At 38.1% G+C, this 14,422-nt stretch overlaps 1 protein-coding gene across 5 annotated transcripts in view; it reads right to left on the bottom strand.

The window, feature by feature from the left end:
* The window catches only part of LOC134529858 (myelin regulatory factor), a 103,006-nt gene that overhangs the window by 6,585 nt on the left and 81,999 nt on the right, over nt 1-14,422 (bottom strand). For all 5 annotated transcript variants that reach the window (XM_063364373.1, XM_063364375.1, XM_063364376.1 and 2 more), the window contains exons 18-22: nt 9,831-9,933; nt 7,340-7,491; nt 6,603-6,717; nt 3,642-3,828; nt 453-669 (exon numbers count right to left, since the gene is read on the bottom strand). In XM_063364373.1, the coding sequence (XP_063220443.1) occupies nt 453-669; nt 3,642-3,828; nt 6,603-6,717; nt 7,340-7,491; nt 9,831-9,933 (774 nt within the window). The remainder of the gene's footprint in view (nt 1-452; nt 670-3,641; nt 3,829-6,602; nt 6,718-7,339; nt 7,492-9,830; nt 9,934-14,422) is intronic.

The following is a 14,422-nucleotide window of genomic DNA, read 5'->3' as shown; positions in this document are numbered from 1 at the left end:
AATATAAAAACAAAAAATGAAAATTCTAAAATTTCCCATTTTCGAGAGAAGATTTCACATGAAAAATTTAAAATTCTTAACTCATACTGTTTTACTTTTGAAAAAATTAACTGTTCCCAAAGTGGCTTAAATTCTCCACGTATAAATACCAAAGTATTCCAGTTTGTACCAAAAACAGATGGAAATTATTTTTAATCATTAACCATAGAACACATTACATAATTTTTTGTAATCTTACTGATATATTGTAATGTTTCTGTAATATTACAGGAGCATGCCTGAAACATTTTCTTTGTTTTATTATTAATTAATCTTTGGAGAATATAGTAGGATGTTTAAGAACCACCAATTATTAAATCACAAAATGATATATTTTTATACCAATACTCTTATGTTCTATTGCTGAAAATACCAAAATACAATATTTTTATGAAAATAAAAGTATTACTTACTATATCGGAGTGAACGAGAGGAATCCTGTAAGTCTGCGCAAAAAGTGCAAATGAACCAGCATGAACGTGAAACGTCCAGAGAGCTCTGCTGTGCTCTTGTTGGTGGTTCTCTATCACTGAAGTCCAGTTAGGTTTATGTTTGTTCCACGGGCATTCCATGGCTACCTCGGGCTGTCCACATTTCTCAACTGTCTGGATGTGTGCTATTCTCACGAATCTGGTTCAACAAATTTAATAATCAAACATAAACATCTGAATTATTTAAATAATATTTATCAATTAAATAAAAAAAAGATGTTAGAATTAGTAAATTTTATGGTTTTATTCTGTTAAGTTTTACTTTTATGCATACGTTATGATTTTCTGAAGAAATTATATAATTTTAAAGTAATTTAGGCACAGAAGTTAATCTGAAACTCTTTATAATGCGTACTGTGGCATTCTGGTTGTGCCAAACAGTATTTATCGTAAAACATATAATACAATACTGTAACAGCTGTAAATATTGGAATTTAAGGTGATCCACTCTGCAGGGCCGGGCGGGGTCGTGACCCAGGGAGAAGCGGTCTGCCGTCGTGCCGACGCCCGAGCAGGCAGCCCGCGCGGCTGGTCGGAGGTCTGCTCAGGGGCTGGATGGCGCGGCTCCAGCCCATTGCGGGAGGATTCGATGTTAGCCGCCAGTGAATAGAGATACAGGGCCAGCGCCTGGGCTCCCTCTCCCGCACAACGCCGCTGTGAGGCGGGTGGACTAATAGCGCGGCGCATTCTGCCCCACTATTCGCATCTCTTACGACACCTCTTGACGCGGGAGCCAGTGCGCCTCGCGGTTAGTCCACCCGCTTCACAGCGGCGTCGTGCGGGAGAGGAGTCCAGGCGCTGGCCCTGTATCTCTATTCACTGGCGGCTGACTTCTTCGAAGAGAGCATCGAGAAGCTTGTGTCACGATAAGACAGATGCCTCGATCGTTTTGGCTATTATGTAGTAATACCCTGCTAAACTTTTGGTAGTAAAATTATTATGTTATGTAAATTTGTCCTTTTTTATAGCCCATCGGAGGTTGAGAAAAAAACAGCCCTTGTATATTTTAAAAGTCCAAAAAGAATCTTCATATTACAAATGTGATGCTATGAGTTGAAATTTTTTTACGATTTAACCTCCAATACAGGTACAGCCGATCCATTTGTAAACAAACGGACGCCATATTGGTACGTGTAGTTCACTGATATACCCCCCCCCCCTCCTTTTGGCTTCACCTGCCTCGTCTAAAATCGGACCTTATGATACGTCTGTATGGTTCCGTAGTCTCTGGGTCTGAGTCGTGGTTCATCATCTAGAAGTCAGGCTCAGTCTGGCCGATAGGACCAGTGGTAACGAGTTAGTGCAGTTCAATATGTAGTCGGAGTCAAGTCAATTGACTTAGTTGGAAAATGAGTTGCTGTCCGTCCGCCTTAAAGGCGAGTCAAGGTCATCACGCAGTTATAATGTAAGTGGTAAGGGGTCGTCCATTAATCACGTGATTTTTTTTTAGCAAATTTTTAACCCCCCCTCCCCCTAGTGATTTGTGGTGAGATTTCAGACAAACCCCCCCCCCCCCCCTAATAAATCACGTGTATTTTTTGGTGCAAAATATTTTTTAAAAATTTCGGAATATTATCTTTAAATATAGGTATAATCTAATTTAATTCTGGAAAATTAAGCACAGTGATAAAAATGTCCAGACACACATTTAGGTTGCAGGTTTATTCTCACTGGCATAAAAATAATAAAGGAAAGGCTTATATGTGATTTACGCATGTATTCGGCGCCAAAATCACAGTCTTACTAGCGACTGGCAAGCCGAGCCGGGTGGTTCATGTTGCGTCGGGCGGGGATATTGTTGCCTGGCTACGGCGAGTCAAGGGCACGCATCGCTTTTCGTTTAAGTAGAAATCGGGCGGAAAAAAAAATACACGTGATATCTCTCTACACCCCCCCCCCCCTCCCCCCTTGTGATATTTCGTGATTTTTCCCGACCCCCTCCCCCCCCCCCTTTCGAGCCTCACGTGATTAATGGACGATCCCTAAGTTGAGCGTTACGCTCGGGAGACTAGCTCCCGCGGCGAGAAGATATTGTCCTTGGTTAAGACGGTTTAATGTTTTATATAATTAAAATTTAGTTGCTAATGACTCAAATAAAAGTTTGGGATGCTCTATGTTAAGGTATAGAGTTTAATTTGTGAGTCAAACTTAGGTTGCTAGTTTGTCGGTAAACATTATTTTGTAAATCAGAACATTTATTTGTAAAATGAAATTTTTTGTTATGTTGGTAAAAATTGTAAATTTAAATAAAATTTAGTGTTAGGTTGGTTTGAAAAATCTTCAAGTCCTTAGATTAGGTAGGCTCCTATCAGGAGCACCCCATAAAGGGCGGAAACTTGCAATTACCTAAGTACAAATTTGTAGACAAACAAGTATTTTTCTCTCGCAGGAGTGTTCCGTAATAATCAATAAATAAGCTACGACGTATCCTTAAAAACTGAATATTTGTAATGATAATAATGATGATTTTGAAAGTAGTTTGAAGGTTCAGAGGAAAATTATGTAAATTATTTTCGCCATAATGGATGGAGGAGGGGGGGAGGGGGGTAGATGCTGTAGCATTAGGATGTCACTCGGAAAACATTAATATATCTGTTTTCTAACGAATAGGAACACTAGGAACACTAGTGACCTTAGCTTAAGTCCTGTAAACTGGGTTTATTTGCACATCCGACGTCTGTAAGTGCCAGACCTCTATGAGCGACTCTTGCACTTGTATCAGATGCCTAGTCGCCTCTATATGTGAGGCAAAGCAATGTCATGCTGTATTTTTCTTGGCAGAACATCTCTGATATTTAGTGGTGACTCTTTCATTTAAAAATTTTCAGACTGAAAAAATTACGGTGGAAATTACTATTTTAAATTTTTTTACTGTCAAAATAAATATTATTTAATAGCTCAACGAGAAGAAATCAAATACGCAAAAGATAAAAGTTTTTGGATTATTTTTGCTACATTCAGTATTTGAAATGTTTCTAAGTTGTTTTTCTACCAAAAGTCTAAACACAGCTTCGCGGTAAGGTGCACAGTCCTATTATGGTGAGACGACACATGGAAATAGAAATAAACAATCATAAAATGGTAGACATATTCGCAGCTGACGTGACTCACTGGAAATGAAGCAGAAGCGCCTGGTCGGGCATGTACTTGCTCAGGCGTATCAAGAAGGTGTAGTTGTGGGCTGTCCTATCACAGCACTTGGAGTATTCCAGACTGCCGAGGGCGCAGAACTCTGGCCCCAGAGTCTGGTTGAACTGCTGGCCTTGCAGTGTCAGCACGATGCCGCCGTAGTCTGCGTCTGTGAAGCATACGTGCATTCACTCTTCAAACACATACAGATTCTTCAAATAATATCATACTTCCGCAAAATGTTTCGGAGATGCATCTAATATTTAATTTTTTATGTTGATCGCACTGAACGAGCATTTGTGATACTAATGCAATAACTGTATTCAAATTCTGAACTGGAACTGAATATAAGCTATATTTAAATAAGCTGAATTAAAAAAAGGGTGTTGTCTGTAAAGTTGATTTATGGACGATAATTTTACGTGATAACGTCATAAGAAAACATTGAAAAGTTGTATACTTTTTCATTTTCAAATATTATTTACAGTTTTTGCAAATTTAATTTAAATAATTTGTTTAAATATAATCACGAACAATTAGTTAAAAGCCCGCCTTAACCGGTTTGATATTATCGAAGATTTTCTCGCACGGTGGTTGGCCGATTCTTGCACGCTCGGCTCAGGTGGAACGTGAAAATGTTTCGTGCGTGCAGCCGGCGTTCATCGATTTATAAGACGTTATCACGTTAAAAAATGTTTTAATTCTACAACGTAGGTTCACACACTGTCACGCCGATGGGAAATATTTATACACGATGTTTAGAAATCGCAGAACATGCATCTAGTGGGTGGCAGGGAATGCCGAAATAAGCTATTCTGGTAAAGGAGCGTGTCTTGAAACACAACCCTGCAAATTTACAGGCGCGAACAGTCGGACAGGAAGTTGAACAGAGCGTGAATCAGAGCTGCGCTCCACTGACTGGAAGTGTCGATCAGCCCGTGACGAGACGAACACACACCTTCACAGTTGGCCGAACACTCCAGAAACCAGCAGCCCGGTGTAAGACACCACGTGCTACGAAAACGCTGGTCAATGCTTTCTTTTTCGATGAGAGACGTGCGATTGAAACAATGTACGTTTGTGTGCCTTTCAAAGGTTTCCGGTGTTGGCTTCAAAATTTTTGTGCTGTGAGAATCTACGAAGGATGTCCGTAAGTACCATTTGGTCATTAAAAAAATTAATTCCCGAGAAAAAGTTTTTATTTGACAGTTTTAGTTTACCACATATCTACATCACATTTCCATATAGTCACCACAGAGTTACAATCACTTTTCGCAACGCTCTACCAGTTTATTTAACCGCTCTGCAAAGAAGTTCACTGCCTGCGAATGGAAGTGATGCCTTGACCATAGGCAACACGGACTTCGAATACACAATACGTGTACAGGCGCTCAGTAAACATCTCCGGAAAACATTCAAGCGATCTCCGTACCAGAGTCGAAAAATGATGGCTACCGTTTTTTGAAACGAAAAAAAGTCATTTTGGATTATTGAATGAAATGTGGGTCAAAAATTATCGCAAAAATTTCAAAATTAACATTGTCAACTGGTTTAATTTCCAGGCGGCGAACTTTTATGCAGAGGGTTTAAAGAAACTGATGCAACTAACGGAAAGTGCTTGGAACTGAGTGGTGACTATGTGACAATGTGAAGTAGATATGTAGTAAAGTAAAACTTAAAAAAAAAAACCTTTTCTCGCTATTTTTTTTTAAATTACCAAACAGTACTTACTTTACGGACATCCCTTGTACGTCTTTAGTTTTTCTCGACATACTAATCAACATGTAGCCTCTGAGGCCTCAGTGATCAAGACATAAGGCGATACACTGAGCCTTAGGTAACTCAGTTCTTTCTGACGTTATTCCACAAGTGAGTGCGCCTCGCGGTTAGTCCACCCGCCTCACAGCGGCGTCGTGCGGGAGAGGAGTCCAGGCGCTGGCCCTGTATCTCTATTCACTGGCGGCTGACTTCTTCGAAGAAGGCATCGAGAAGCTTGTGTCACGATATGACAGATGCCTCAGCCGTTTGGACGATTATGTAGAAAAATAAGTAAGATCTGCTGAACTTTTGGTAGTAAAATTATTATTTTATGTAAATTGGTCTTTATCTGTAGCCCATCAGAGGTAGAAAAAAAACATTCCACGTATATACCTTCCTTAAGTTTGTATTTATTCGGAAGAAGAACTTTACTTACGTAAACTGTTGTTTCACTATTAAATGTTTCAAAATTTCCTTAATGAACCACAAAATAATCGTAATAAATGTTCCAACAATGTGAGATTAACTCAATATTATGCCTCTATATCGCATGCACATTAAATTTAGCTATTATTTTTTTTATTTTCAAATAAAAAATATACTGACGTTTGATAGTCCGGCATGGCCGTGGTCTTGAACGTACCGGTTTATAAAGCTTCTTTTAAATGCTCAATTTTGTAATCTCTTTCAATAAAATTTGTCACCCTGCTTCCAACAGAGCATTTGTATACAACATTGTTCCTCTCAGTCACTGTAGTCTCACCCTATATGCGCGCGGAATTAACATTTCCGCATTAATGTTCATGTCTCTTAGTTTCCAAACATATGATCTTTTAACAAAACTTGCTTTGTTGGGAATTCCCAACCACCTACTTAATTAATGCACAGCAATTTCCAAACTTCGTGTATTTTGCGTCTAGTAAACACTACATTGAAACATGTTAAACTATTGTTAACATAGCTGTATCTCAAAATGTGTTAACTGAATATTTAAGAAGAAAAAAACCTGCGTAGGAACACGCACGAATCTTCATAATGGAAGTAAACACAAATCAGGCTTGAGTCTTAAACAAAAGAGAATACAGGTTGTCAGCAAAAAATTGATTTACTTAAAAGCACAATACCCATCACAAATTTCAAAAGTGGTCGGTTGGACAAACACAAGAAGGGACAGCTTGAGTTTACCTTGCGATGTTTCTGCACTGCCGAATAGGTTTTCTTGGTCGCTCCAGTTATAGGTTTCACGACGCTGCCTTGATGTATTTTTCTTGACTGAATGTGGTTTCGGCCAAACCACTGGCTGAAACAAAGTTGGAGAATTTTACATAAGTATACTCGCTTTTAGTTACAACTGGTAAGAGATCAATTTTCCGCAAGAAATAAGTCGGATGAACAAATCTTTGACATAATAAGCCAGCAAAAGTTTATCATGTAAGTTACCACCTTAGAAACGTTTTGGGTATATTTTTAATTGGAACTGTTACCACCCCTTCTTTAACGATAGTAGCTTGGCTTAAACCAATCTTAAAGTAAAAAACCATTTATGCACCCATGCTTTCGCTAGTATTCAAGACCAGAATCTTCCACAAAGACAACTAGCTGATGCTTCAAATATCTGTGCCAATAAGATGGGCACTATAAAATAAAAGTTTCGTATTTTATCTGCTCCATAACTCTCACACTTTAAACATGGATGATGTAATTTAATTAAGTTTAGGTTATTGTTGTGGTGTACTATATAGAGGCTACAAAACACTACCACAAAAAAGAAAGGGGATCCCATAACCCAAGTGTATAAGTAGATCATTTCAATTAATGTTTAGTCACCTAATATAAAAAAATAATCTTAACGTTGCATTTTTTAAGTTATGACGATGAGGCCATGATTAATTTAAGGCAGTGGGATAATTGTGTATACTTACTTGTTTGTTAAATGGTTGGCTACTCGTTCGGCTGGAATATGAATCGAAATTGCCAAGCGATATTTTGTTAGAGTTCTTGCTGCCGTCTTCACTGTTAACTGCTGTTGTCTCAGGAGAACTCAGAACAGTGTTGCTCAGCTCTCCCTGTTGACCTGCATACACAAATATGTGTCCAGCACTCAAACAAAAATACATGTCTGCTTCGTAGGCTGTGGTGAACAGCAAACATACTTATTGTTGAGGCAGATGCCCCTCAACATAGCCAAAAATTGACATTTTAAACTGCCTCATTTGATGTAGTAACCCAAATTTTAAACGCAACACCGAACAATCTACTACCCGCATTGATTTGTCGATCTCCTTAGCGCATGGTTGCATGCCGACTTCCTGTGCGAGAGATTATGTGTTTAAGTCCAGGGTAAGGGAAGGGTGTAAAGATTCTAACGTTAAAAATTGTTCCACGAGTAAGTCAAGTTCCGCAGTTCACACTCCTCGCTGGAGCCAGGCTCAGCAGTGGTTCGCCCCTTACCTCGCGCCTGTCCACAGATACAGTCTCGCGCCACTCAGTCGCACTCTCGAGGGGGTCTCTCACCCTCTTCGCCGATGTCGCATTTCCCTTCGCTAGCGGAACTCTTGGAACTCCGGAACGGTCGCGGGACCCGCTCAGAACTCCCGCGGAGGCCGGCGTCGCTGCTCAAGTACCTGGGGCGCCCTTCTCGAACCGACGAGAGCGGCTGTGACGAGTCGTATCACCCTGGTCGACCGGACGCCCGAAAAGTCCAGAAAGGTGGTGTTTATTCTTGGCACTCCGCGCGGTGGCCCGCGGAATTCCCGAGGCCGCTCAGCGATAGATAACGGCGCCGAGGAAGGACGATGCGCGGGGTGCGGAGGGGCAGGGGGTAGCGAGGACCCTTGTAATCCGGCCAGGCACGCGCGGCATACCTATGTCAGTGGACGGCGCGTGACGCCAGTGGCCGTGCAGGGCCGCCAGCCAGCTCCAAGCCTGGCATCGTGTCGCGGTCCTGTCGGCGTTCGTAACAATATGTTTGTTTGCTGCAGGACAGAAAAACTTTCGAAAAAATAATTGAAATATCCTTTTCATCCTGATTTTTTTTGGGAAACAGGGAAAAAGTGCCACTGTGGTTAAATGTTTTACTGCACAATTTATCTTAACCGAGCAACATCAAACCGGCCTCCTCTTGAACCGGCCGTCACGAATTTGAGACGATGACGACTCACGAACCTGTCCCAACGTGACTCCAGCCGCAAGCCTATTCAATAGTTCGACCCCGTGCGTATGTACACCGCAGTTATGTACTGTTTATTCAGAAGTATAAAATAACATGTGTTTCTGTAGTTTTTACCAACAAAGGAAGTTTTTCCAAGGTAAGTTTTCTACATAATACCTACATACTATTATAACAATATAGTATGCTATAGCTATACAACGTTTTGTATACAGTACATACTAATAAAAACGTTTTTAGGAAAGTGTTTTTATACTTTTAAGGGAACGATGGTTTAACAGGCCAAAACGTTATTCGGTGTTGTTATTTTAAAAGTTTACGTAGGAAAATGCAAGCGTTAGTTCGGTATCACATGCCGTCAACTGCGTGACACAGTAACATGCAAGTGAAACATTCACATGATATCTTTGGTACATAAATATTTTATCATTCGATAATTAGATGTAAGTAAAATTAGTTCTATAATTATGCGCATTCTGGAAAAATAAAGTAATAGATTCAAGAATATTTAGCGGATTTACTTCACTCCAGGCTAGACTCCACTTACCTATATAAAATTCAAGCATTTTTAGAACGCTCATTGGTTCGATAACGTGGTCACATACTTGGGTGGGTTACACGTGATTACTAGTGGCTCAGTGTCGTCAATGATGTGAAAAGAGCACTGAAAATAAATCATCAACGCGAAGCCAATGTATATCTGCTTCAGGTCTACTTAGCTACCCAATATATTCACGAAATTACAGTATTTCTATTAATTAATAATTGTTCTAAATTGAAATGAAAAGACAAGATTTCAAATATTTAATAATGGCTTAAAAATAAAAATTATAAGTTCCAATTATTTCTAAAAATAAAATGTTTTTATTTAAAATAAAATTTCATCGTGGAAAATTTCGTGTAATCATCTGTAAATGTTTGCACTGCATGCGTTTATGCTATATTGTTGTTAACAGTATTATAAGGTATGTATAACTAAGTGTTACAGATAACATATAACCGCATAAGCAAGCCGGGGACCGACTTAAACATGCTATGTCTCTGCATCATAACTAAGAATTTTGAAATGTGTGCTTAAACCCCACTGTCTCACACAAACTTTAAGTTTAATTTTTTAGTAAAATGCCTGCACTCGCCTATTTTTAAAAAAAATCTTCATATGGTACAGAACAAAGAGATCAGTAGTTTTTTTGTCAAAACTTTAGTAAATCATTAAATTACTTTAACATAAATTTGCAACTTACTTTGAAGCTGTGGTAGCTCGTTCCCAGTGACCACTTTGTTAAATGTCGTAGACGTCAGGTCCACTGGCTGGTGAACAATTTGATTGGTTTGGCAGCAGAATGCCTGTTAAAAAATAATAAGCATTAATGTACAGTAAGTAGTGTAAAAAAAGCATATTCAGATGCAGATTTTACCCTGACATGGTTTAAAGCAACAGTACGGCTGAGATAAGAATACATAAAAAGTTTTAAGGCGACAGGAATTCCAGGATATCAGTGCACAAAAAGGTTTCACGACAGCAAGAAGGCCAAGATAATAGTGAATTTCAAGCCATTTGCATTACTCAGTGCTCATAAATTTGATAACATGCATTTTGGGAGTTGGCAACAAATCATCAACGCATTTCTCAATACATGGGGGTGGTGCCTATGTGAACATATTTACAGAATTACTAACTTCGGCATGACTAGTGTTAGAAAAAGGAACAAAAAAGTGGGCGAGTCTTTCAGTAAACATCGTTACTTGAACTTGAAGCTGAAACTACAAAGACCTTGATGTAATCTCTACAATCACAATTGAAGGTTCTTTGGCCTAGTTTGACATATCACATACAACAACATTTATGTCAACGCCATCATAAACAGAGATCCTGGTGTCAGTGATGCCAACGAGCATGATTATCTCGACTGTAGCATCTAAAATATTATCTATCAGCTCAAAAATACTGGAGACTTCAATGAATACACTTTCATCAGCAGCACTGAAATCGATAACCAAGGAATCAACAACTGGTATTGTTCCATTACCCAGCTGCACCTATATGACAACATCAAGAACTGTAAGTTTCTCAAGTTTGTAATACACGATTTTAATAATACCTCTAAATGTATTAATTAGTGCAGCAGGTGTTGTACTTTTGGAGACTTGAAAAGTCATATCAAGAATTGTCAACGACTGTTTGCACATTAAGAGGCCACTCCAGTGTTTCAGGGGCACTACGCAACCCGCGTTAACCTCATAAGATTAAATGCTATTTTAATTTTCTTATAACTTATTAACTAATATAGATTTCGAAATGATGCTTGCTTGACATGTAAGACAACGATGCTCTTATCAAAGCCCCTTTCTTCAAAAACGTGCATAAATTATGGTTTTATACTAATCTTTACTAATATGCATAAGTGTATTGTCTAGGTTTGAACAATAATTTATGCACGTTTTTGAAGAAAGGTGCTTTGATAAGAGCATCGTTGTCTTACATATCAAGCAAGCATCATTTCGAAATCTATATTAGTTAATAAGTTATAAGCAAAATGAAAATAGCATTGAATCTTATGGGGTTAACGCAGGTTGCGTAGTGCCCCTAAAACACTGGAGTGGCCTCTTAAATACGACCAAAATGTATCTTCTGTGGCAAGGTATTTGCGCACATGTTCAGTGCAAGGCATTATGAAATATATTTTTTTTTGCCATTTTAACAATGCTGAGAACTCTCAGCTGTGTGCTATAGGCTGTAATCGACGGTCATGTGGAAATGTCCTGAAATTACACGCCCAGACATGTGAAGGACTCACTTCGCACAGAAGGATGACCATAGAAATCGAGAAACGCTAAAGACTTTATTAATTAGCTTTTTTATAATGCAGTAGTGTAGAATTTATGCAATAAAATTTATTTGTAAAAATTATGTTTTTTTTTTAAATTTCTTAAAATAATAAATTGAGATGATATTTAATAGAAATATTATTTTAACTTAAAATATATTTTTTGCATCAACCAAGAATCGAACCAAAAACTGGAATCAATCGTTTTGATCAATATTTTTATGAGTATTTTTTAAAATTATTTTTAGTAATTTTTCTTAGTTTCTAGGTTAATAATCAGATTTCCAATATAGTGGCCAAAATGGCTGACAAAATGGCTATTAGATAAGAAAAAACTAATATTGTGGCAGTGAACACTAGCAGACGAAAACAAAATGGTGGATCCCATATAGTTGCCTTGACATCATATAGTTTTTCGTAACATCTGCCTTGATAATAGTGGTGGGAGGTCATTCTACGGGTAGCCTCCATGGAGGAAGGAACTGTCTACATTTATGTTTGCCCTTACCGGGTTCGAATCTAGGACTCGAAGCTCCATGATGTAAGTGCATTTAGTTTTTAAATTTTATTAAAATTGTAACAAAATACATTTTTATAATATTTAAAACTTTTACAGTTTTTTTGGGTATTAATTACGAAATATCAATATGGCTGATATGACATCATAATTAAAAATGGCGGAAACAACTAGAAAACAAAGATGGCGGAAAGTTTTAGAAAACAAAATTGCAGATAGGCATTATTCAAATGGTCTAGGTCATGATTTTGGAGACTTGAAGTCAATTTTTAAAATAATATTTTGGAAGAATTTATGCCTCTTTGGGGTCTTTTCAAGCCTTTGACCATTTTGGTGAACGATATGGACATTTTCACTCTAAAAGGGAATATTTCTCTCGAAAAAGGAAGTTTAAATGTTTAAGATTTTTTAAAGATTTTTTTTTTTGAAAATGTTTTCATAAACACTGAAAAAATCCCGTTGTTTCGACGAATTTTTGTCAATTCTGGCAAATTTTGAATTACTTTGGATAATGTTTTAAGGAATTTTGAAGGTAAAGATCAAATTTCAAGGTCAAAGGTCAAGGTTAAAGATCAAGGTCACTTATGACGGCCGCCATGACATCACAATCCAAGATGTTGGGAGACAATCCATAATTCACGCACCTGTATCAGGGCTCGGATGAACCGATATATACAGTACTTCTGGAGTATCCAAGAAAAATAGAAAGAGTAGTTAAACAATAATGAATAAAAATTTCTTAAGACAACCTCTAAACTTTCAGGTTTACAGATAAACAGTCGAAAAAAAATGGTTTATGCATGCTACTAAATAAATTTAAATAACTACATTATACTGAAGTAAAATATAAACATTTATGTTTTGAATAACAGAACATGTTTAGTATTTTTAATGTTCCCAGCCTTATATGTGGTCTTTTGCTAAGTTGCATGACTGCCTCATTTATTTATGCCCGCAACCCGCATCATTCGTAATCCCAATGACCCTACCTTCTCACAAGCCCTACATTTCATTTCAAGCCTGCTATTCACGAGGAAAGATTCGAGTACAATATGTACAGAGAAAAGTGCATCAAGTTAAGATGGGCTCGCTTTTTGGAGAAACCGAGTTCAAATTCTAGTTCCGTAATCCTGTTCTAAGTTTTCAATGCTAAAAAAAATCACTAAAAGTAGGTGTTGATATAGTTTATTATAGAAGGAGGTGGCCACTTTTAAGTCCTTTATTCGGTGTTCTGTCTCTAATGACATGGCTGTTGATGACAACAAATACGTAGAATTTAATATATAAAGCCATATTTAAAATACATACTTATATAAATCAAGCTTTTTACAGTTTCGACTCTTAAGCATTTTCAGCTGTACACCGAACTTAAGACTATAAAGTTTCGAGGTTCAAATACCTGGCTGAGATATGGGTGTTTTCCATTGGCAAGCGAAAACTCTTTAAGTGAGGATGATAAAATCAAACTAGTAAAACTCTTAGATTTAAGTATGTAATTTGGGATGGTGAAAGGCGACAAAAGAGTCAAAGTCTTATAAATAGGGTGTCCATAAAAGAATGTCCCACTTTCAATGGTATATTATAAAAGTTTAATTTAGACCTTTTGCAACACATCATACATCAAATTAAACTTAAACTACTTTTTTTTTCTTTACAAATTTTCAATATGCACAACATTTAGTTATGGTACACATCCAACCTAAAGTCCAATTCTTCCCACACTTCGGTTAACACATCCGGAGTAATGGGAAGCAATAGCCTCTTTAATTCTGTGTCTCAATCCTGGCAAATCATTAGGTAGCAGTGGAATGTTGACACGATCTTTTATAAAGCCTCAAAGGGAAAAAATTGCATGGCATTAAGTCAGATGAACGTGGAGGCCAGCGAAAAAGAGCTCTGTCGTCTCGACCATTACGACCAATCCAACTGTCAGGTACTTCGACGTTCAACCACTCTCGTGCAAAGAGATTCCAATGGGGAGGGGCTCCATCCTGTTGCACATATAAAGTTTACAGGTTCACTCTCTACTAATTGGAGAAAGAGCTATTCTTTAACGCTGCGAGCGAGAAAACAACAGAGCAGTACTCGCGCATGCGCTTATATAAACTGTTTGAGTTATCATTTAACTGTGACCTTGAACCAAAACACTACACAATGGGGACGCACCACAACGCCGAAATACACTAACGCCGAAAAATGTCATTGCAGGACTGCCACAAAGGTTAGGTTAGGTTAGACTAGGTTAGGTTAGGCTAGGTTAGGTTAGGCTAGGTTAGGTTAGGCTAGGCTAGGATAGGCTAGGCTAGATAGGCTAGGTTATATTACGCTAGGTTAGGTTAGGTAAGGTTAGGTTTGATTGTGGTATTTCGGCGTTAAGGTACATTTAAGAAACACACACAAATTCATTCAGTTGTTATTTCGGCGTTGTGGTACACAGCAGTTTTCTAGCTGTCGGTGTTGTGGTCAATTTTGACATTCGGCGTTATGGTAT

This window comes from Bacillus rossius, chromosome 2 (genome assembly GCF_032445375.1).
Source record: "Bacillus rossius redtenbacheri isolate Brsri chromosome 2, Brsri_v3, whole genome shotgun sequence".
Lineage (NCBI taxonomy): Eukaryota > Metazoa > Arthropoda > Insecta > Phasmatodea > Bacillidae > Bacillus > Bacillus rossius.
This window is presented reverse-complemented; position numbering and strand designations above follow the sequence as displayed.